The sequence below is a fragment of the Carettochelys insculpta genome, chromosome 13, assembly GCF_033958435.1.
Source record: "Carettochelys insculpta isolate YL-2023 chromosome 13, ASM3395843v1, whole genome shotgun sequence".
Taxonomy (NCBI): domain Eukaryota; kingdom Metazoa; phylum Chordata; order Testudines; family Carettochelyidae; genus Carettochelys; species Carettochelys insculpta.
Window position 1 is genome coordinate 3,005,732 of NC_134149.1, and position 25,885 is coordinate 3,031,616.

Sequence of the window (25,885 nt, forward strand, 5' to 3'; positions counted from 1 at the left end):
GTGTTAATTAATTAATTATAAAATAGATGCACTCACATGGCTTCATGTTGCACCATGAGGCAGAGGAAGTGAAAAAAGTTACCAATCATGACCTTTTTTTTTTTTTTTTTTTTTTTTTTTTTTTTTGCTACAAATGTATTTAGATATAAAATAATACAACCATTATAATTTCAGGTTGTTTCAAAAACACAACATATTATACCACCAAAAAGAACACACACACACACACACACACACACACACACACACACAATCCTATTACTAAGAACTCTCCTAAAAACTAAAAATCTACAACTGCAGCACTAAGTGCGTCACAAAAAAGCTACTGTAGATTATCTGAAGTTTGCAAATTTGTAGATGAACAAAACAGGTGAAGGAATCAAGTGCTATTTCACAGAATGATTAGTTCATTTTTTCTTATTAGTTTTAAGACAGTACGTCACTGTATACTTGCAAAATACTCTGCAGTATATTCACAAAAGTAATGAACAGGAGATTTCGCTACAAAGCCAGGTTTGCTGCCAAGTCTCTGCTGCGAATGTAGATGAGACAGAGACTGAAGCTTAAACAACATATCTGTGTATGCTTTTTGTGACTTACGTGACGTTATATTACATAGTAAGAAATGTGAAGTATAACTGTATCATTACTGTACACCCAATGTAAAGAGATAAAATTCTACAAATGGGTACATATTGTCAATTCTGTCTATACACTCTGACACAACCTGATGTAATCACCTTACATTTATGCTGGTTTGTGCTAAATTCAAAGCCACTGGCTACTGCCTATAGTAGGCTGCCTTCCCCGCCCCCATTCCTTCTAGTTTTTATTTAGCATTTCGGGGCTTTTGTCATGTAAAATGAATCACAATTTTTGGCAAAGAGGGAATTAAAGAAAGGAGGATCAATAGGGAGAAATACACTTAAGTATGAGATGCAGAGACTAAGGAGAACAAGTTATTTTTAATGACATGTGGAGAGTATGAAGTCCCAAAGACATTCTTATCCAAACACAAGTGAGTTAAATTATTTTGGCTCATGTAATAGCCAAAGTTACTACAATCCTGATGTATTTGAAAAGCAACTGTTCTATAAAGCCAGAACCGGAAAAGGTTAATCTATTTGAACGGAAACATTTCTTCAGCCCAAGTGTGAAGCTCATTCTAAATAAACTTTCAAACACTCCGTAGAATTTCCACAAGCATTTAAATAAATGGCAGAGAGTGTTTTTTAAAAGTAAGTTTGATGCTAAAGATGAAAACACTGTATGTTACATATCTAAAACAGTCAGCAACTTGTCACTTTGTTCTACAAGTTTATTTTTATCTTCCTTCATAAACATGTACCTGAAATCCACTGATAATGTCCAAATTAATTTCTCTAGATGGCGCCAGAAAAGAATAGTTTGGGAACAAATTACATTAGGATACTTCTTCCCCCCCCCCGCCCCCGCCTTTTCACAGAACGTCATTTTAACCCCAAAAACAAAAGAGAAAACAAGACAAAAACAAACAAAAAAACCCACCACATACTTCCAATCTAAAATATACTTACCTAGCTCACCCGCTGCATTTCGACCACCGACAGCATATAAATGTCCTTTGAGGGCACTTAGGTGGAAGAAGGTACGCTTTTCATTTAAAGATGCCACTTGCATCCACTTATTATAGCGAGGATCAAATCTGAAGACTGTGTCAACTGCTGTTTTTCCTTTTGTGTCATAATTGCTCTGCCCACCAACTACGTAAAGAAAGTTTCCAATCACAGCAATACCATGCTGATATCTTGGTGCATCCATGGGAGCTAATGATTTCCATTCATGTGCCTTTTCATCATACAGCCGTAATTCTTTGCTGACAACCAACTGCTGCCTTAACACTCCCCCCAATGTTACTAAGTGAGTATTATCTGATCGAATGGCAGTTCTCTCTGACTGCATGACCGGCTGCATATACGGCATCATTTGGTAATTGCTGGCTTCCAAAAGCAAATTCACACACGTATTGTCAGTTCTCATGAAATCCACTGTTTGTACATAATTAATAAGATCCTGGGGTGTCATCAGGGGAAATCGGATGTTCTTCATTAGTTTTGCAGCATACTCCATTCGAGGCTCCTCATACCTTAGCCAGCGACAAGCAGCCTTGAAGAGTTCAAGCTCAGTGCAGTGCTTAAGGCTATTGCTTGAAAGCACAAAGGCAAGACGTTCATAGGGGAGTTTCACAAACTCACCAGTACTTAATAACGCCGGAAAGTTCTTCAGGATGAAGTTATTAACATATTTATCCACTTCTGTGAGATTGTATGTATTGGCAATCCGCCCAACCTCAACACAATTTTCTAAAGAAACCTATTAAGTGAATAGAAAGAGGAATCAAAACACTTTTTCCCAATTTATTGTTCATTTAGCCACATTTGGATAATAGGCAATTTAAGAAATCCTATGGAACCAGCACTATTAGCCTCATTTTGCAATACCCATGGTGATATGCCCATATGAGCAAATAAATATTTGGTCAGATACGTATACTCATGATTGCAAGAAAAGAGCCAGTAAGATATTTGTTGTTCGAAGAAAGCAATAATTGTACTGGAGAACAGACTGCATATATTAATTATGTCAGATTTGCTATCATAAAATGATACAAAATGTGGCACGTTACCATCAAAGTTCTCTGCAAACATCCTAGTAATTTTGGAATGGGGAAAGTGTGGTAAGAAGACAGATGCATTGCTCTGTCAGAGTGACTTATGCAAACTCAGGTTTGTCTTTATATTCCTAACATACTCCCACACTTAAAGAGTTACACTATGACCCCCCTTCCAATTATTTTTTAACCACAAAGACATAGTATTTTGTGATCACTCTCCATAATCAGCACCCATACAACATATAATTTTTCACTATGCAAGATGTTCTCTAAGAAACATTCACTTGCACATGGCAGTACACTTATACAGAGCAACAGAACGAAAATAACTAAGAATAATGAATAAACCTGCCCAGAAATATCTCAACTTTCTTCAGGAGATTTTGAAGTATACAGTAGCAAAACCAGAAATGTTCGAAAGAAACACTACCTGCTTCTCCAATACTACATACTTCGTACAGTCAACCTTTACTCTGAATTTTTAGCTCCTTTGGTATGTTCTTTATAAAAGATTACTTGTGCATCAAAACCATGCCCTGAATGATTAGATTTTTATTGGTATATATGGATAAATGTCAAGTTTACCATGCAAAACTGTTATTGATGGAAATATTTTTCAAATCAAAATTTACTGAAACAGAGAAAAAAATACTGCTTGAAAGATCACTAGTGTTAAAGGATATTTATTACACATTTGACATGGGATGTAAACAGTGTGTATTTTAAAGTTACATGGCTTTAGCTTTTTGAATCTGCTGTTAAATAATCATCTGACCCCCTCCCAAACTTTTGTGCAACTGGCAATATTTAAATATTTTTAAAAAAAGCACATTAATACTATGCGTCAAAATTACCAAATAAAAACTGAACCCCACCAAACCCAAACATACCTAATATATAAAAAAGCTGCTAATTTTAAAGCTTTGTTTCAATAACGAGCAAGTGGTGTACTCAAAGGCTAATACACAGTGACTGGACATCCATGGCTGGGCTCTACCAGCTGATTTGGGCTCGCAAAGCTCAGGCTACAGACCCCAAGCACTATGGCCTAATGAGGGGAATCTCACTGTACTTGTTTTTCCTTTAAAAGTCCCAGCTCTGGGAGTCATGGGAATGTATTTGGAGTGTTTTTTAAGAAGGAAGTTTTTACACCTTTATAGTCATGACAAAAAGCTAGAAATCATCATCATCTGAGAACAGAAAGCAAAGAACTTTTGACATGTTGAAGCTTGACTCATGGCTGTTTAATGCTTGGACCTAGCAGTACTGCAATGCCCATTAGAACCTGAACACTTGGGTAAATTTCTAAGGACTCCATCCAAGGAAAGGGCAGATGTTTAGTTAGCAACATAAGCTGCCCTTTCAGTACTTGTTTGGGTTCATTACATGGAATCTTACCACTATCACATCACTGCATAACGCACCTAAGCATGGAACTGCCCTGCAACATCTGACCACTCTACAAATCAGTACAGCTTGTAATTTTGATGACTGTTCTTCTTCCTCAGGAACTTGGCCTAAGAACACTTACAGAGGCCACTGAAGAGCAACCAAACAACAACCCTCCTTCAAAGATGGCCTGCAGTACCCTCAAACAAGTGAGAGGTGAAAGGTTCCTTAGTCCACTGTTAATCTTCTGTAAAACCAAACCCCTGTAATTTTTTTTTAAAAAGACAAAGCAGGGGGGAACATTAACATGTAGCAGCTTATACACATCAGATACTTGGATTAATATAGTTTACAGCTGTTAGGAAAGGAGTGCAAAGCTGTTGATATCAAAAGATAGACAATGAATGAACTAATCGTCACTTAGAGTATTCTGTGAAACCTGACAAATTTTATTTTTCCTTTAAAATTTGTATTAACCGTATTTCTGTGTATTTTCTCATAAGCTTCATAATCACTGAAGTAAGTGGCAAACTGAGGTGAACTACGCACTAAATTATCACTAGTGTAATCGGGAGTAATCTCATTTCTAAATCCATTTCAAGTTATATCAAAAAATTAAACAAAACAAATGGGAGAACCATATTCTGTCTCTAATAAGCAGCCAATTCATGGAGTTCTGCAACTAAATTAACTGGTAACTACGGCAAGCGTTACTTATATTTAAAGGAATATGCTAAAAACACAGCTTTCCAAATGAGACAACTTGCATGCAAATAGAAAGATGCAGGATTATTTCCAAAGGAGGGCAGGGTAGAGAGAAAATGGTGCTATGTCAGGCTTCAATGGTATGGGAAACCCTTAAATCAAAGGCAAGGCAAAAAGAGCTAGAGGTAGGTATTCAGGGAATTTAAGTGGTACTGAAACATCCAAAGTACAATACATGTCTGTTAGAAAGGATTTGACATGTACATTTAAGACACTATATCTGTTTTGAAATGAGAATATTTAAATTGTGTGTCTGTGTTTGATCTAATAAATATCCAAATACACTTGCAACTTTCAGATATGAATTTTATCACAATTTTATCATCCATTTGCAAGTGGCTACTGTTTGTCCAATACTCTGCTAAACACTAACTGCAGATCTTATAGTCTATCTCAAATGTATTCTGAAAAATATTTACTTTTTAAATGTAAATAGCTGTAATGATTTAATTGATTACCTAAGCCAAATCTGACCTATTGCAACTTTATTGTGCATCACAGTCCTTTTAAGCATCAGCATCAGTTATTCTCCAGATGCATTAATGGGGCTGTGCCTGTTCTATGATTAACTTGATAAGAAATTAATTTCCATTAATATTTTAGTGAAAATCGAAGTTGTGTTTTCTTGCAAGACACCTTTCCACTAATCAAATGAGTAACTTTTGGTTGGCTTTACTAAGCACTAGACAGCTCCCAGGCTACATTATATTGTATAGACTAATCCTAGTTTGATTTACAATTATTTTTAAAATATGTATCTAATATATTTGGTTTTCAGCTGGGAAAACCCCTGACAAACAGCACAATGTCTAATAATCACTCTCACTGAAATAGTCAAGACTGGACAAGATACAGAATGCAGATACGATATTTTCCAAATACTGCTTAGCTACAGATCATCTTATTTTATGGAGTTTCTTTTACATAATAATTTAAGTTCCTTCTAATTTTCATGGTTTTTGTTGTAACACCTCTGGTAGATGCTGAAGCTGCCTCTACTGTATGGAGCCCAGGAATACAAAGTCTCATTAATAGGCAACAGAATGGCTCAATCTCCATAGCTGAAATGAATGGGAAAGCTTTATGACTTAAAGGAAGAGCCTAAGGCAAAATGTAAGATTTCTCTTGCAAAAAGGTTATGAAATATTTGCACAGTAAAGACATTTTATACACAAACAGACAAAGGCTATAAAATTGGACAAACATTAGCAAGTCTACCTACAGGAGCTCTGGGAAAGTTCATTCAAAGAAAGGATTTTTTTTTTACTTTGGGTGGTTTTGCTTAATTGGCAAAACAGTTTAGGATAATTCGCCCAACCAACCCCAAAGCTAAAACTTTTAACTGAAAGGATCAAATGAAGGGAGCAAACAGCTAGGTTGTGTCTACACAGACACAAATCTTCGAAATAGCCATGCTAATGGCTATTTCAAAGATTATGAATGAGGTGCTGAACTGAATATTCAGTGCCTCATTAGCTTTCGCAGTGCCGCAGCCGGAAGCGTCCTAATGCTAATGAGGTGCTGAATATTCAGTTCAGCGTCTCATTCATAATCTTTGAAATGGTCATTAGCATGGCTATCTCAAAGATTTGTGTCCGTGTAGACACAGCCCTAGAGAGCTGCAATATATTACTGAGAAGAGTGGTAAAAAAAATATCTTTTCCCACTGAAGCAATAAGAATTTCTTCTTTTCCAAGTTCCACAGCATGGAAAATGAATGGATGGCAGAAAGCGCCACAGAAAATTATTGAAAATAGAACAACAGAGTCAAAAATAAGTAATTGATGATAGCAATCCAAAAAAAAAAAACAAAAAACAAACCCCTAATGAAAAATGTAACATTGAGGGCTCTTAGGAGATCAAAGGATAATGACTTTACAGACACAACTTGTACAGAAAATCTTAATTCCTCAGTGCTGAACTTGGAAGCAAAAATCTTTTACCCACCTTTTGTCTGGGCTCCCATAAAAGGCAGATCATAATGCACATGCCTTTTTCAGGCCAGCTCAAAGTTGGACTGATCCACCTTAACCAGTTTTACAGCTGGGTGAACCCAGAAGGCACATTGGAGAGGTACTTCCCAATGAGCTACTAACCTCAGGAAACAGGATTTTTAGTGTGAGGCTTCTTAAGCAACTGTGCAACAGTTGGATATCACAGTCCCACCAAACCACTCAACATGCTTGTCATGCTTTGTACTGCTTTGGGCTTTCTCGCCAAGCGTTCTAGTTGTCATGAGAAGAGGTATGCTCTTAGGTAGCTTCCTGAGATCACTATTGCTGGAAAGTTATTCTAGCAATCCATAACATTTAAGAAGCACTCACTGCTCCTCCTCTCCCTCCCGCCCCCCAACACACACCCACGATATTCTCCCCTGATTTGGAGATACAGGGTCACATACTAACCAATTTCCCAGTCCACACTAAGGAACAACCATGAGACATGTAAACTATATCACAATTAGTAGCATGGCTGATACTTCATAGAATCGTAAGACCGGAAGGGACCTCAAGAAGTCACGTGGTCCAGTTCCCATGTCAGGACTAAGTATTACCTTGACCACTCCCGATATTTGTTTGCCTAACCTGCTCTTCCACCATCTGTTTATATGCGATTTATTCCAGTGTTTAACCCTCCCAGCAGTTAGGAAGCTTTTCTTAATGTCCAACCTAAGCCTATGTTGCTGAAATTTCAGCCCTTTCTTTCTTGCCTTCTCCTTAGACATTACAGACAAGTTTTTCTCCCACCTTCCTGTAACAATTGTTACGTACTTGACAATGGCTACCATATCCCCTTCTCAGTCTTCTCCTTCCCAGACTAAGCAAACCTCCTTTGTTCAGTCTTCCCTCACAGTTCATGTTTTCTAGACGCTTTAATCATTTTTGTTGTTCTTCTCTGGACAGTCTCCAATTTTTTGTCCATATCTTTCCTGAAATGTGCCTCGCAGAAATGGACACAACACTCTTTCCTAGACAGTCATTTCCCATTGTGTACATGTGTCTATGTTAGCCAGCTGCTTATGAAATCTACTTGTCTTATCCACATTAGGATTTTTAAACACATTAATACATGGAAGCAATTAAAAACAAAACATTTTCCCTAGAGTAGACATGGACAGTGCATTTTCCAAGATACTTAATTCTTCCACACACGTAGACACTGCTACACTGAGGAAAAGCATTTAAAATTGTGGTCACTGGTCACAGTCAATCCTAGGATTCCTTTCCTCCTCCTTTTTTACCACTCTTGTATATCCAGGTACACTGAGCACTCAGAAATGCTGTAAAATATGTGAGTTTTTCCAATTACTGGAAAAAAAACCTGCTTATACTACTGTAACAAACCCTTTACGCATTCTCTCAGGTTACAACTAAGTAATAAGCTTAAGATACTCAGAAGTTAAGTCTCTCCAGATCAACTACTGTGTATACTAGCACACATCTCCCTCACCTTGTAATGTTGTGATTTATTTCAAAAAACACCTTTCCTTTAGTAATGAAAACATATGCTCTGCTGTGTGGAACCTTACTTATGGCAACTCACAACCAAATAAGAACAGTGGGATAATTTTGCGAAGCCCTGTATTATATATGGTCTGCATTTTATATTAAAAATCTATAAAGGTGATCACGCTGTCCAGTTTTTAGACAAGCCTTTGTTAATGGGGGGGAGAGAATAGAGACTACTAACTGAGTTTTGTCCCTTACAAATCCTATTGAAGGGCTGTGTGATGAAACACTTAAAAATGACATTAAGTATATATTCAAGGTAATTTTGTTTATTTGTTTTGTGTACTGCAGACATAAACAGTAGTCACCATTAAAATCCTTGTAAATACCTTCTCACATAATTAACATTACTGATGCGTCCCCTGTATCCAAGTAAACTATACTTTGTTTAAAGAACATTATTGTAACCTCATCAACTCTACAATAAGAAGAAGTGAGAAATCCATAACGATCTAATGAATTGTGACACCAGTTTATTGGAATAAAATTTTCTAGTTTATGCAGTAATATTAAAAATTGCAACAACTTTTTACAGTTTTTAATGTACCATGATACTTAAGTCACAAGCTTAGTGTGATCAGAGTTAGGTACAGTAAATAAGATTTAATTTTATGTTTCTTTCGAAGCCAGAAGAACTTACTGTATGTGAACTAGTAACCAGAGTCATGCTGAAGTCCTTGCCTATGGATATTACACAATCACTATGCTTTCTTAAAAAAAGTCAGAATGTGAAACTCATATCAAAATACTTTACCCCAGATATCAGAAACACTTTACAGAAGTCCAAGACAGGTAAAATCTGCAAAAAGCTGGCAGCTTCTAGAGTGTCCTGCAGGTTGTCCATATTAAGAGAAAGCTTCGCAGTATAAATGAAATCAATAATCTTCTTTAGACCTATTTTGTTCACACCATGAAGCTTAATGCACATTAAATCTTGTTCCTTCATTCCACCTAAGAAAGAAATTTAAATAAATTAAGCGTTCAGTTGATTTGAAAAATTCACTCTAATCAAAAGTGTATTATTACACAACTACAAAGCTAATTCAATTTGCTCAAACTTTAATTTCAATTAAATAAATAATTTTGATTGTTTATGATAACGTGGAAGAAAGTGTTTGATCTAGTTCATATGTAAAAGTGACACTGAAAACATGCTTAAATGCAGCTTAATGACCAAATTTATTACAGAAACAAAAGCAATACCTGTGAACATAGCCTTGAAGTAATCACTAGCTGATGCCATCATAGCTCTGTGAACGGGAAATACTTCATCACCATCACCAGGTACTAGTGTAACGTCGCAAAGTAAACCTTCTATCCGTAGCTGGTCAAAACCCTACAACAAGATTGCAACTTGAACTGTTCAGTTACCTCAAAGTGGGAAGTAAAACTTGGTTTAGTTTTATTTAAGGAGCGGTAGTTATTTACTTTAGGATATCTATACTCCCTGACAATTGCTTGAAACTTAAGTGTGAGTAGTGGTCTTCAATCCCATAACAATCATGTGCTAGGACTTTAAAATATAATCAACTCATTCAAAAGCTTAAATAATCTCCATGAGTTACAGAGGAGTACGAAGTATAGTCTAAAGAAGTAAGTATTCTTAATCATAAGATGAAGATTTGTTCAGAAAGGGTGTAATTCTCCATTCTCCAGATGTAAAAGATTTTACGGAAGAACTAACATTTGCCTATTTGAATCAGAATTATTTCTCAGAAAATATACTAGCCCTGAACACATGTACAGGATATATTTATGTTCCATAATAGTCCTTCAAAGTACTCTGCATCTGGAAGGCTGAAAGATATTGAAACCTAAGGAAGAGCGTCACTGAACTACAAATTTTGTCAGTTACCAGTTTTGGCTTTGTAAAACGTTCCAGAAGGCTCATGTTGCATTATACTTATTATGTCATCTCCTCCTCCAAAGAAGTCTGAGGGCAAACAACAACCACCTGGGTTCAGATAACAATGGCTCTTTTAAAGAAAGGTTTGCATACAGGGAAAAGCCTACATTGGGAATATTTACAAAGAATGTCTCCTTTCAAGCACTACAAGAAGATGGGAAGAACTTGCATCAATTTAATTAGTCTTACAGGTCACCTAACCCATCATTACTGATAAGACTGGTTGGGGGATGTAAACAGCTGTACAGATTTAACACTTAGAGTGTCAGATCCAAATTCCAGAATTTACTATTCAACTATTGCTGCTGCTGCTGCTGCTGCTGCTGCTGCTGCTGCTGCTGCTGCTGCTATTAAAAGTAGGAAGCCTGGACTTTCAAGCTGTGGTGAACCAATACAGGGAAAACTCAAATTCATCCTAAAGAATGAACACAATCGGAATACTGAAAAAAGAACGAGTGGAAAGGCGTAACTACTGACATAGCTGAATTCACCATAAACCTTCATAACATCCTTTCAACAGACAACATCTTGACAGAGCCCAATTCTGAACCCCACACAGTTACACAGAGACAACAGACTCCTGCTTTGAACAAAAATTTACGGCTCCAGTTATAACCAATGTGGCTAGTCAGTGCCCTGGCAAACCTGATTACCACTGCACTGCACTTGGACGTCCACAGATGGCCTGTGCCACGTGATCTGGGCTCGTGAAGCTTGAACTGTGGAGCTGTCCAGGCATGGTGGAGACAATCTGACCAGGCTGCAGCTCAAGCTGTGGGACCCTCCCACCTTGCACATCCCTAGAGCTGTCCAAGAATGGACACATCTAAATAGCAATCAAACAGCCCCACAGGCCAGGCCAACACAGGTGGTCTAGACACAGGTTTTTAACTGTAGTGCAGACATACCCAAAGAGGGCAGTGCACTCCCCTATGTAGTCTATGTTTTGGACTACATAGAAATATGGGAACGTTCCCATCAAATCCAGACTCTGTCTAAGGACAGGACCAAATATTTGGCACCTAACTCTAGTTTAATTTTTTGATCATGTAATACAAATTCTATAAACCAATCCATCCACTCATTTTTAGCTACGCGCCAAAATGAAGCATTTCAGTTCAAAAGACCTCTGCTGGTGTATTTTAAGCAAGTCTTCTGAAACCAACCCTTATAAAAAAAGGAGATACCTACTAATCCTCCAATATATCTTGAAAAAATAGCTATTAACATGTTCAATGTCTATTTGCCACAGTCTTCCAACAGTGCTATTTGCTACTGTACTAGCTGCTAGGATGAAACATAAAGCAAAAACCTCTCCGCTGCAGTACTTACTGGAGTCACTTTCTGATAAGCTATGAACCGAACAGATGGCAACCAGCCACTGTTTTTTAGCTTCTGTGAAAGCACAGAATCTATTATATACCCATGGAAATCCTTGCAGCCTAAGAATTTACTATTCTGTGGGACAGTAATCAATTTATCCACACAGTGACCTTGGTTCTACCTTGAGGGAAATTTCTCCATAAGGTTAACTCCAGCTTTGCAAAGGCTGCAGGTCCAGACCATTTTCAAACATACAGAAAAAGAATCAGTGAAAAAGTTCCCAGCAAGGGAAGAAGTGCTCTGTGGGGACCTGGGAACAAAGCTCAACCTGTGATAAGATTTGGTGCAAGGGCACCATTTCAAGAGGGCAGGGTGGTCAGTGGCTCTGTACTTTCCCCTCGCTCCCTGACAATCAAGGGAACGAGAAGAAAACCCAGGTGCATCTCTGTACATAGGGCTGCTGCTGTCCCCCTCCCCCCCAAAATGGTACCCTTAATTTGGAGGAGAAGGAATACCAAGTAGATGCCCAAGAATTAGAAACTAGGAGACCACTAGTACTTTCACCCCAAGCTAAAGTTAGAAATAAAAAACTCTGCCTTGTTGCTATTCCGAAAACCCATTGTGACCCACTTAAGCTACAGTAGCAGCAAGTCTTAAGACTTAAATTTTAGAGAACCAACATTCTGTATAAGAAAACACGCTGAACTTCTGCGTAAACTCCTAGAAGGTGGTAACAAAAAGACTGTATAGGTTATAGGCTTGAATCCAGGAAGAATTCTATTCATGCCTACACAATTCAAACAGAAACTAGAACACAGAAGCACTAATTTTTCAAGTTTATAATGTTTTAAAGCTTCATGAGCTTCCGTGAGATGATGACATTGTAATCTGCCAGAAGAGAGCAATGTCACCTGACAGCATCCCACATAGATGCTGAAAAAGAGAACCTACTTCAGGATGGGCTAGATGATGATTTTGGAATATTATCACCAGCAGAATATAGAGATATGACTAGATGGTTTTGCCTTATGGAAAAAAGATGCAACAGAGAATATATACTAGGGGTTGCCAAACTATATATTTTTTAAATTCATCTGCACCCTTTAGCACATGTATAAACTTTGCCTCTTAATGACAGTTACTGTAGAGAAAAATTGATCAAGTAAAAAACACTCCTCTGCTTAAAAACTAATAGCTGCACAGCTTTGGTATATATTACAAACATAATATTTTGAAGAAAAAAGTGGCTTAATATGTTTCGAAATGTAGTTAGCTATATGAAAATACTGTACTCTGATCTTTTTTAAAAAAAAAAAAAAAAATCCAGAATATAGGCATCCTAATTTCTCTGATGAGAGATGCCCCAGCTATTGTAACCACAGGGAAAAGATTGGATGGTTCTTCCATCAGCCTCTGTGGGGGTGGGGTAGGGCTGAAGGTGAAGGTGAAGGACCATCTCCCTGGCAATTCAGCACATATCATCTGACCTTTTCTCTAGTGGGTTTTAGAAGATCGCCACTCTTAACAATAGCATTTGACTCATTTAAACTTACATGCACAGTGCTGCTGACCCTGACTGATTCCACGATTCAAAGCCCCCCACCACCGCATTCCACCGGCTGAAACAACAGAGGTGTAATTCTCTGATCTGTAGCTCTCTCTCTGCTGCAGGGAGCATAAACAGACATCTGCTGGCAGTGAGAACATTTTTTCAAGTTATACGTGTTGAGCTATAGTTACCAACCAGCTTTAGAAACCAATGACATCTATAACCATCTCTACTCTTTTCTGCTTTGGGTTTATTTTAAAAAAATCCCCCAAATTGTTAAAGTATTGGAACAATGATGTAAGTTTATCTTACAACAAGTATTTATGTACTTCTGAAAACCAGCTGGCAAGTTTAAGGTCAATGTGATAAGTGGTTTACATGAGCAAGTATTTGCAATAAAATAATCTTACATTTCAAGGTTTATATAGAATACTAGGACTGGAAGGGACCTCAAGAGGCCATCGAGTCCAGCCCCCTGCCCTCATGGCAGGACCAAGTCCTGTCTAAACCATCCTGATAGACATCTATCTAACCTGTTCTTAAATATCTCCAGAGATGGAGATTCCACAACCTTCCTCGGCAATTTATTCCACTGCTTCACCACCCTGACCGTTAGGAACTTTTTCCTAATGTCCAGCCTAAACCTCCCTTGCTGCAGTTTAAGTCCATTGCCTCTTGTTCTATCCTCATAGGCCAAGAAGAACAAGTTTTCTCCCTCCTCCTTATGACACCCTTTTAGGTGCCTGAAAACCGCTATCACGTCCCCCCTCAATCTTCTCTTTTCCAAACTAAACAAGCCCAGTTCTTTCAGCCTTTCTTCATAGGTCACATTCTCTAGACCTTTAATCATTCTTGTTGCTCTTTTCTTGTTCGCTTTAGATAGAAAGTATAGGAAACTGACAAGGTGAGGCCACCATTTTAGTATGCTTGAATTAAAATGGGAAAAATTATGAGAAAATACAATGTGAATGTTACTGTACAGTGATGCAGTTTTGCTGGGCTAACAGAGAGTCTCAGACCAAAAAAATCAGACTGCAACACCTACATGTGTAGTTGAGAAAACAAGGGTGAAGGTTTAAAGTAACGTTCTGCTTTCAACAATTACACTTCAAAAGCAGCCTTTGGAATTCTAAATTTGTCCCCCCACCTCATTTCACGTGTGTCCAGCTTACAAGCAAAAAAGATTTCTCCCTACCTGCTGGACCTTGCACCTGCATTCTCTCTATCCTGGACATCATCACTAGTGATAAAATACTCTATTCTTCATATTTGGTCTTCATTTACACTCGTGCACCTTCATTTACACACTTACCTATTTACTTACCTATTTATTCACCTGAAAAAGTTGCTTGACTGCATGAAATAGCAGTCCCTTACTTTAGCAAGCCTTATTTACCTATTTCAAGTTAATATCGAACAAGTCCATAATTAGAAAGGTCAAGTTTTTCAAATTGTTTCAAAATGTGATTTGAACATTTATCTTGGGGGGAAAAAGGTCTGATTTTCAAAGATGACTTAAGTTCTCCAAGAGAATAAAGAACACAAATAAACAAACACAAAGCCTGTTCAACAAGGGTATTGTCAACATGACACAAACAAATGTTTAATAAGGTCTTTGGGGTACTATTCCAGGTTTAAAAACTTCCTTATATACACATATGGTTCAATGCCTTAAAAATCTTCAGGTATGGCAGGCATAAAAATTATAAAACACTGTGTGAGATTACCTGTAATACCACAGAACTATGAGTGTTGCTGGTGAAAAATCGTGTGGTCCCTGTCTTTGAGGACTGTAGATGGGCAGACACGCCCATATCGCTTCCACCAAGAGATACTTTCATATGAGGATCTTCCTCTTCCACTAGAGATCTAAGAAACAGGAGAGAGGAAGAAAAAAGCAGTTCAGCACAGTTGTTTAAATTCATTATTAATAAACACTGAACCATAGTAATTTAGGCTCCAAGCCAACGAAGACATGAGGCTGTTTCATTGATTACAATGGAAGTTGCACTGGGTCCTGATTGCTTATCAGATTTACATAAGAGAAATGTGTTCATAATCAATTACAGTAACATTTCATGATTTTGAAATTTATCACTTTATTTTAGATTTTGGATTAAGTAGATCGGCACGGGGTTTGAAATAAGTGGTCTGAATAAAAGTCAGTCAATTCCATTTTCTTTAAAAAAAAATGGACACTTCCCTACAAATATTTGTACTTGTGTTTTCAATTATTTAAGATGCCTTTATTTTCTCAATTTCACAGTTAAGTGTCTTACCTACCTACTTACTAACACATCAGACATTAGGGAAAATGTGCTCTTAAAGTTACACAATTTCATTTGTACTGGTTATTGCAGTCTTCCTCCAGCATAAAATGAACACTGAAAGGGTGCCACAATTTGTTAGCACAAAAAATATTAGGGCGGGTTTAATTCCAAACAATTATTGCCCAGCTCTAATGGTGGAGCAACTTTAAGGAATGTTAATGTTTTCGGTTGCTACAATGTTGCTAGCTTACTTTTTTAATCTTGTGATGTAAAGTGCATTTAAACTATATGGGATGTCTAGAGCTCACATACAAATTAGGGATATAAAATCCTGTTTAACGAGTTAACTTAAACTTTTCACCAGTTAACTGATTAAATGGGGCAGGGCTCCCAACCTGACCTGCCATGGACAGGGGGTGCTTCAGGCCTGCTGTGGATGAGGGCTGCTCTGGCCCTGGTGCTGCAGCAGGCCATGCAGAACTAGAATCACCCCCTGCCTGCAGGGGTTGCTCCAGTCCCCACCAGTTAACCATAAGTGGTGAGCCTCATCTGTTTAGGGTGAGACTTACCCGTTAAATGTTAAACACCCCTCATGTAAATGTTACTTACTTCTATTTAAATAATAATAAAAAGATATGTATATACATGGCTTGATGACCGAACAAGAAAGTGACCATCTGTCCCATTTTCAGTGGGATGGTCCCGTATTCGGGATGCCAAAAAGGCATCCCGACTTATCTTATAAAAGGGAGTAACTGTCCTGTATTTGCTACGCAGGCGCAGCTGGCTGCCAGAGAGCACGTACTGTATGTCAGTCCATGCTCTCCGCAAGAGAGGGAGCCGGGAAGCTAGCTACTTTCCCCTTCCCCGAAGCTTGGGCTGCTCTGGCCCTGCTGCTTCCCCAGGCTCAAGGAAGGGGGATTGCACAGGCTACTCCATCCTGGCCGCTTCCCCAAGGCTCGGGGAAGGAGAGCGGGAGTGCCCGGGCTGCTCCAGCCCTGCTGCTTTCTGGACCCCTCACTCACCATGTCTCGTATGTGGCCTTGGGAGATATGGTCACCCTCCCTTACAAGGAAATTAGAGATTTCACAGATTTAGTTTTTAATCACCTGGATGCTAGGTCTCCATACAATTATTAATACTGATCAGTCACAGTAGTTACTGAATGCTGTAAGTACACATGCTGGCATGGTTCAACAGAGGCATCAACAAACATATTAAAAGCCCATGTACAGAACTGAAATTATCCACAAGAGTATTTGAGTAAAGCATTTATAAACACAACTAATTTGATACAACTCTCACACATCTAATACAGAAATAAGTCTCACCTACATTGTAACATGCAGGTATAAACATTGGCCCTCCTGACAAGTTTCAGAAATCACTTTAAAAATCACTGATAGAAGATAAATTGGAGATCAAAGTTGAATTTTCACACTGCACTTTTATTAAGTCCAATTTAAAATGTCAATTGCCTTTTGACCAGTGTTCCTTGCAAAATGTGTGTTTGTGTGGCCACTCAGGAGAAATTCAAATGCCAGCTCATTAATAGAGTGCACACAGCTAGGTTGTGTTTCTATTGGTGGTGCACATAAAATTTATTTCACAGATGAAAAGAAAAATCCTCATGGATGGAACACATTAGCAAGAACATTGCTTTTGACAATTTTTTTTCTTGGTATACACATTTGAAGTTGTCTAGTAAAAGCACTTTCTGAAACTTAAGAACTTTTCTGACAGGGTTAATATATTTTATATATTCAAACCCATGTTTTTTTTTAAATCAATTATAAAAACAAAAATTCAAAACAAACCAATTGATCACTCAATAATGCACATGGGTTTGACACAGTAAGGTTTTTATGTACAGGAGGTAACAGTAACACACAGTAAAGGAACAAGAGTATGCTTCAGAGGGTTGAATTCACATGTAAAATACTCAAGTTTGAACCAGCTGTAATAAATGAATATATTTTAGCCTATACCACAGCATATGCTGTTTACAATTAAACTTGTTGTATTGTTTTAATTTCTTTAAAATACGAATCAATAATTCACATTGTGTTTGCTAATCAGAAAGTAACTTTCTGTACTTTGTCTCTGGAAAACTGCCAAAACAACATTCAACAAAAGGTTAGATAAAAGCAGTTTCTGTAGTACATGACCCAAATGGTTTTGGTCCATTTGCTCTGCACTGTTTCGATTTTAAAATCTGAATATATCAAGTATACACTCTGATGTGATTGTAACGGATGCTTGCACCTTATGTTTACATGTCATTTTCAAAAAAGATTTATGTCAGAAAGAATTATTACAAACATGCTTTTAAAAACTTACATTGGTACTTTAAGGAAAGAATTCTTAATAAAAGTATCTATTCAGATACTCAATGAGGCAGTAAGTTTCAAAAAATGTTTTTTTTCTTTAACGCCAAGGACAACAAAGAAGGTTCTACTTCATACGTAACATGCACCAGATGGAAAAACAGGTAAATCTGTTTACCTGCCAAACTTTCACTGAGCTTTTAAGATTTCTACCATAATACAGGACAATTCCATACAATATGCATATATATTTAGCATGAATCTTAAAGATCTGAACCGAAGGTAAAGGCCTTGTATACACTAGACATTTATCCTCAAATTTTTCACTGGCAGAATTAAAGATGGAAGTGCTACTGTAGTCAACTCCACCAGTTTGAACACCAGGCTAGATGGAACTATGTTATTCAGGTTTCTTGAGAGGGTGGTTAAAGTGCCAGTGGATGCTAGTACTTTGATCATATGTACTGCAAGTAGAGCTGAACCACTGGCACTTTAGAAAAGCAAACCTTGTCAAAGATCCTCATCTAGAGTGTAGTGCTCACGGATTTCTGAACAGTTAGTGGCAGGGGGAGTATGTTCTCTTACTTGTCACTCACACATATTTAACAAACAAGTTTGTGCAGAGTTTTGTCATTTAACATCTCATGGCAACATCTGTAAACTAGAACCATTTAATTGCAACTGGCTATATTGCAAATTTAAATACGTGTGGTGCAGAATGGACTAATAGGAACAACCCTAGCACTACAAGACCCTTGGCATTTGCACTATACAGTTTAGGCTACATCTACACTATGAGATAAATTTGAATTTATTAAAATCGATTTTGTAATGCTGGGTTTTATAAATTCAAATTTTAGTATCCTCACCTCCCCACAAAGTTGACTTATTGCTTCCACAGTCAAATCGCCAAACATCGAGTGCTACAGCAGTGCATTGTGGGAACCTATCCCACAGTTCCCTCAGTCCCATAGCATTCTGGGTATTTTTGCTGCTGCAGCATGGGAAAAAAAATGCCCCACAAGTGGTTGTGGGTATACGATGTCTCCCCACATTGCACTGCCCTCTTTCGGAAAGCAAAAACGGCCATTTTTCCAGCAGGAAAAAAAAAGGAAGGAAAAATAGGGCATCTACAAAGATCACCAAATTAACTGAAATCTCTTACTTCTATAACTGTAGCTGTAACTGAATTATCAAAGATTTTACAAAAAGCAGCAGGTGTCAGTCTTCTCATCTGGCCCTCCAGCCACTTCCCCCACCCCTTGATTACATATGATCACTGAAAACAATACAGGAACAATGCAAAGCTTGAAGAAAAAGAGGAGGATAGAAAAGGTTTGGAAAAAAAGATTATGTGAGGCAGGGTTTTTGGCTTCCCAGTCCATCACACAGCTTCTGTGCCCTGGGATCACCCAGTAGTGTGTCTTCTCAACTGGCCCTCCACCCACTTTTTCCTTTCTTAAGGGGGCCAAAGCCAGAAGAAAGAGGACAGAAAAGGTTAAGAAAAATATTTTTGGCTTCCCACTCCACTAAACAGAGTTGTCCAGCCCAGGGGATGGAGCTCACCAGTCTTCAACAAGCAGTGGTACTCAGGTGGCAGGGAGGGTAGACCAGCACTGACCAGCTGTCAGGGTTCCAGACCTCCTCATCCCATGGCAGGGGCTGCGTGGACTGGAGGATGATAGGCCAGTTGAAATGCTCCCCGAAAATCTCTTTGGCCCGGGGGGTGGGGACTATGGCTGCAGAGCCAGTTGAAATGGTCTCCATGGCAGCTGCTAGCCTCTCAAAATACTTTTTGGTGGGGGGCGGGGGGGTATGTGAAGTCTGTGGCTGCAGAGCCGGTTGAAATGGTCCCCGGGAGGCAGCAAAGACCAGCAATTCTTAGTTGCCAGGGGAGACTCCCCCTGAAAATATTTAGTTGTGTGGGTGGGGGGCCAGCTGAAGCAGTCCCCCCCCAGGTGGCAGAAAGCCCCCCAAAATCTTAGCCACCAGAGGTGACTTCCCCAGGAACAGCCAGTACGAAAAAATCTTTCCTGCCCTTGAAGCCTTCACTGCACGCAAGCTGGGACATGGTGCTGCCTGGCAGCATGGTCCACAATGAACAGCAGACACGTCCTTCTATTGGGTCAGGGGGTAGCCAGGCAACATGGTTGGGTGTGGGAAAGACCCCAACTGCAAGGCACCTGTGTGGGGGGAGCCCTGCACAAATGTAAACAGAAGTTTCTCAGACTCTCTTTCATGCACAGCCCCCCGCTCCCCAGCAACAGCCTAGTTGCCACATGGTGTGGCGGGGCACAGGCTGGCGCCAGCACAGAAAAAATACTTCTTTTCAAGCTGAGCACTGAGTTGAGACAGAACCATGAACTCCATGTTGGGGCTAGTTTGAATGGGTAGATGTGCTCAATGCTGACTGCAAAGAAAGAAAGAAAGAAAAAGGTTTCTCAGCCCTTCATACAAGCATAACCCCACAGTCATGGGCTTCCTAGGGCCAAATCCAAATTTGCAGGCTTCCTGTTACCTAACTCTTGTGCACCTGGACAGCAGTAAGCATGCAAGTGTCCAGAGCGGAGCACTGTGGGATACAAACAGGACACCTCGGGAGTCCAATGAATTCAATTTTAAGACGTGGTGATTCCACCCTGGCCCTCATTCGGACTTTTAAATTGCAACTTGACTCTACACCCAGCTGGTTTTGACGATGTTATGATATCGATATTAGTGCTCCCTAAATTGAACTAATGGTATTTACAATGAAGACAGTGACCCTGTAGTATCAAGCTAACTGCCTTAAATTTGAATTTATCTTGTAATGTAGATGTAGCCTTAGTGGCCTACTAGCAGTAAACTGAATAAGTTCATGGATATCAAGATTTGTCTGAAGATAAAAGATATGGAAGCAACCATAACATTTTGATTTTTATGCTTCACAAAAAGTCAAGATTGTACTAAAGTTGTATCTCATTCAACATTTCTATTTTCACATTAAAACCAACTAACTTCTTAAACTTGACTTCTCTTTAATTTCATCATCATCAATGAAACAAAAAAGGGAAAAAATACTGGGCACAAGCTATGTCTAGATTTCAGGGATTGGAAACAGAAGCTTTGTCAAAAGGCATCTTCTGACAAAAGTTCATCAACAGATCGGGGCAACTTATCAAGCGGCTCCCAAGAGCGATCTGCTCTGTTGCCAGAGAGTAGCCAGACTGTCTGGGCACTCTCTCAACAAAATGGCCAACCAGAAGCACAGGAGACAGGGCTGCCTGTGTCTTGGAAGCCCTGTGTGTCGACAGAGTCTGGAATGTCCAGACCAGCTTTCTGTGGACAGATCTCTGTCTACAGAGGCATTATGCCTCATGGGGAGCCGGATAAAACTATCAACAAAAGTACTGCGTTCTGTCAATTTACTTACTGTCAACAGAACACCTTAGCAATATGGATGCTCCCCATGTTTTGTTGGCAAAACCCTGTAGTGTAGACATAGCTTCAGTGTCTTTTATGATCTCAAAATGCTTTAGAATGGGTAAGTTCTCTCTCCATTCTTCAGGCAATGAAAGTTACGATCAGAAGAATTTTAAGCAACTTGTCCAAGGGCACAAAGGAAGTCAGTAGTAGTATTTGTATATAGGAATCAGGAGACCAGAGTCCTATCTTTTTACACAGCCTCTACAACATACAGCCTCTCAAAACAAAGTTCTGATTTTCATGCTAATATTGTATCAATTACATGTATGCTATCACAGCAAATCTCTGCAAGACAAAGTGAAAATGCAGTATTCCCTGTATATTTTCAGTTACCTTGTCAGTTTATAAAATAGGAAAAGAGAGAGAGAGATGAGAGAGCAAGAAGGCCTGAAATTATTGCAATTAAGAACACAGCCTGCAAACAGAATTCAAATTTATCCGAAATTTCACTTACACTTTTAGGCCTTTAAAACAACATTTTTTCATAAAGTGATCCTTTATTGTTTATTCCTGGGAACAAATAGATTAATTCTATCAACTGATTTTTTTTTAAATGAAACATTAACAACTTTACAAATCCTTGCCATGTAAATATCAAACCACCATTACAACAGCTGGCTTTTCCTTAGAGAGACATTAAATACAAACATCGGCAGAACTCTCTGTTCAACAGATTATCAGATTCGAGCGGATGCCTTTACAATACTTACATAATTTCTGGTGATTTTATTAAATTGAGTGAAATCTCACAGACTTATCAACTGCTATTATTAAAAACAGACAGCTGTACTAGTTTTTTTCCCCCCCCACCAAGGGGAATATACTGTAAGTACTGAAAAAAAGGTAGACTAACATTTATTTTAGAGATGCATAGACAGACTATAGAATCATATACTATATATATACACATATAGAATTCTATATTCTATCATTGTAATTCCTCATGAATACAAAACAAGTACATCTATTTAGAATAGGCACTATTACCAAAGTCATATTATGTACATTTATCAATGTGATTTGCCAAACACTACAATTAATTAGTTAATAATGAATTTTAAATATACCGACTGGTGGTTTATAGTAAACATAGTATACATCACAATGCGACATATGTGCAAAAAAGAAAGTTAATTCATTTTCTAATATTTCTATTCTGATCACTAGGTCATAAAATAAAGCAGAAACATTTTAAATCAGAATAAAAAAAGCCTGATAAGGGTACAGCTTCAGAAACTACAATAGCAACAGAGAGGGAGCCGTGCTAGTCTATACACGATCAAAACAAAAAAGCAGTCAAGTAGCACTTTAAAGTGCTAAAGACTTTTGCTAGTCTTTAAAGTGCTGTTTGGCTGCTTTTTGTTTTGAGAAACTACAATAGTGTAAGATGAGAATTCACAAGGTGATGTAAATATGGTCGCTAACAATATTGTAGTCGGGGAAAGCACAGGGAAGCATAGGCCACAATTTTCTGTAGTAGCTTTATGACCAAATGAATACTGAGTTGGACATAAAATGAACACACAAATTTTCATACCAGATCAGACCAGTGGCCCACCTATTTCAATAACCTGCCTCACAGAGGCAAGCACCCTGGCTTCAGGGAAAGTTGCAGGAAGTTATTTAGTGAATTATAAAAACATCCAATGGTCTGGGCAAGCTTTCTCCTAACATGCACATGACTCAAGTACTATACGTGACGGCCACCTACATTATTTACAATTAATTATAACCAGTTCTGGAATACTTGCACTGAGTATGTCTTTGCTATTGTCCATGAATTTTATTATTCAAGAACTCTTAACAGAAACTCTTCTCCAAACATTCAGGGTTCTGCTTTTAACTCAGAGACTGAATACAACCTTGTATATATTGTTTCCTAAAAAGGGTTTGCAGATATATTCTGTATCCCATCACCATTCCCTGAGTCTTCATCATCCGTACCGTATAGCCTTTTTACTCTTCCTAGTTCTGATAACTCAATCCTTGCAACATGCTTCTTTCTTACTTGCATATGGTCTTTACTAACGTATAGCAACCTAACCAGGTTTTTCCCCGTTTTCTCCTTAACGATAACCAAACTGTTTTGAAAAGCAATTTTTTTTACCACTTTGTACAATATTGGATGACTTTGCATTAAGCCAGCTAAATGAAATACCCAACCTAACATATTTGCATCAACAGAATTTTTAACTTGATAGGACTAAATAATACAGGAAAAAAATCTTAGTGACAGAAATCGAGTACACGAGCAAAAACAGAGAGAAAGCCATGCTAGGCTATATACTATCAAAACAAAAAAGCAGTAAAGTAGCACTTTAAAGACTAACAAAATAATTTATTAGGTGAGCTTTCGTGGGACCAACCCACTTCTTCAGAACATAGCCATACCAGAACAGACTCAATATTTAAGGCATAGAGAATTAATTACTGGTTTTGGTTCTCTATGCCTTAAATATAGAGTCTGTTCTGGTATGGCTATGGTCTGAAGAAGTGGGTCTGTCCCACAAAAGCTCACCCAATAAATTATTTTGTTAGTCTTTAAAGTGCTACTTTACTGTTTTTTTTCTTTAAGAGCAAAAACAAATTGTTCATGAAATTCTCACTAAATGCTAACAAATACTAAATTGTTTTAGAAAGTTTTGAACCACCTTCCTTTGCTAAAGCAGAATATACCAGGCTTAAAATAACTCTTTGTCTGGCATCCATGACAACCAACTATCTCGTCTGAAAAAACCCTCAGCTACACATTGCCTGCTGCATAATGTGTTTAGTTAATCCTATATACTGACTGATCAGTGTGTCAGATTTAATAACGAAAATGCAAATTAGCTTGTCTCCAGTTTCCTTAAAGTCACCACCAGACCTTATGCCCCTAAATAACAAAAGATAGATATTCTTTAGTACATTATACCTAGCTGTATGTATATTTGGGAGTGTACATGGACAGTTACGTAAGGCTACATCTACACAGCAGTGTTACTTCGACATAATCCATTCCAGTATAGCTCTTTCAAAATAGCTTATTTTTGAAACAACACAGCTAAATAAAAGAACGCATTTCAAAGTAGCACTCAGCTATTTTGAAATAGTATGCCTGGACACATAAAACCTATTTTGAAATAGTGCCACTGGATGCCATCATAGCTTATTTCAAAATAGTGCTGTTATTCTGTGTCTTACTGCCTATTTCGAAACAGGCATTATTCCTCCTGCAATGATAATTGAAAATAACTCTCTACTTTGACACATCAATACCACAACAACTACATCACGCATTTATGAGGACTGTGTCCCTTCCTTTGGTGCTCGTAATTATCTCAGGCAAGACATTTAACATCCCCCACCCCCAGCCCACTCCTTCAGTGCTATGTACTTGATTTGTCAGTTTTTATGGCAATTTCTCTTTGGACCTCTGTATCTACAGATGTCAGTCTGTACTGAAAACACTATTGATCGGATGAAGTGGGTCTGTCCCACAAAAGCTCATCACAGAATAAATAATTTTGCTAGTCTTCCAAGTGCTACATAACTGCTGTTTTGTTTTGTTAGAATACAGACTAACACGGCTACCCCTCCGGTGCTACTTTGAGTTTATTTCAAAATAGCATGTGTGTAGTAAAATGCTCAAAGTTATTTTGAAACAACAGCTGTTAATTTGAAATAACTTTACTGTGTTGACATAGCTTAAGTATGTTCTCCTGCCCCCTCCTCAAGGCCCCAAAAGTACAGCATATTGTTCAATATCTGATATGCATTAGAGCCATGTCTTGCCACTAATGTTCAAATATGCCCATATTTATTCAAATTATAAAGCTTCTGAAGATCTTTTTCACATTCTAACAAGTCTCTATGCTAGTACAAAGATACATGTTCCCAAGATCTCGTCTAGTGGGAGCAGTCCATTGCACACAGCTCTTATAAGCATGCACCATCTCTGTGGGTGCTCCCAAGCTTGACTAAGGCTTTCTTGGAATTGCAGACCCCACGCCCCCAGCCACTGGTGACATTGCACACCACAACAGAAAGCAGCAAGACTAGAGTCTGTATGACTAGCAAACAAACGAGACACAATGGCGTCATTTGTTACACAACCCCGATTCATTATTTCCAGGGATCATCCATTCCATGTGCTAATTGTGGCTGAGTTCTGGGGGAAAAGACTGTATTTGATCATGCAATTAAATACTGTACCATAATGCATGTGCCCCTGAGAGCCAAATTAAGGTTACCCAAGTAAATTTAATTCTGGAATTTCTTAACCTCCTTGACTTTGATGTGTAATATGTGGAAATGAAACTTAACTTTCCCTTTAAATCTTAGCCTGCCGAGTAACCACGTGCAGCAGACAGTAGACTATTTAAAAACTGAGTAGGAATTCCTGAGAATAATTTCTTGTTGATTACTTATCACTTACTGTCAAAACAACAGTAAAACTATCTCCTGGTACATTGTTCTCACTATCAAATTATTCTACTCCCATACCAACAAAACTATCAAAACAAAAAAGCAGTCATGTAGCACTTTAAAGACCAACAAAACTACTATGGGAATGAATAACTGTATGACTCAAATTTAGGTAAATAAATCAAATTTGTTTGAAACATTTATAATTCATGATCTTCACACACAATATTGAATTCTCCTAACTTTTCTGCAGCACTATTTTCTTTATACCAAAGTACTTTACATATTTTCATGGGTTATTTTTAAAAATATGATTCTAAAC

The 25,885-nt window shown here is 38.1% G+C and overlaps 1 protein-coding gene across 9 annotated transcripts in view; it reads right to left on the reverse strand.

The window, feature by feature from the left end:
* Window positions 1-25,885, reverse strand: part of KLHL13 (kelch like family member 13) — a 155,201-nt gene that overhangs the window by 15,786 nt on the left and 113,530 nt on the right. For 8 of the 9 annotated variants that reach the window (XM_075007531.1, XM_075007529.1, XM_075007530.1 and 5 more), the window contains 4 exons: window positions 14,822-14,963; window positions 9,520-9,652; window positions 9,071-9,267; window positions 1,557-2,352 (listed from right to left, as the gene is read on the reverse strand). In XM_075007531.1, coding sequence (XP_074863632.1) covers window positions 1,557-2,352; window positions 9,071-9,267; window positions 9,520-9,652; window positions 14,822-14,935 — 1,240 coding nt within the window. In that variant the 5' untranslated portion in view covers window positions 14,936-14,963. Of the gene's footprint in view, window positions 1-1,556; window positions 2,353-9,070; window positions 9,268-9,519; window positions 9,670-14,821; window positions 14,964-25,885 lie in introns of those variants that run through there. The other variant, XM_075007533.1, reaches the window with a different exon arrangement.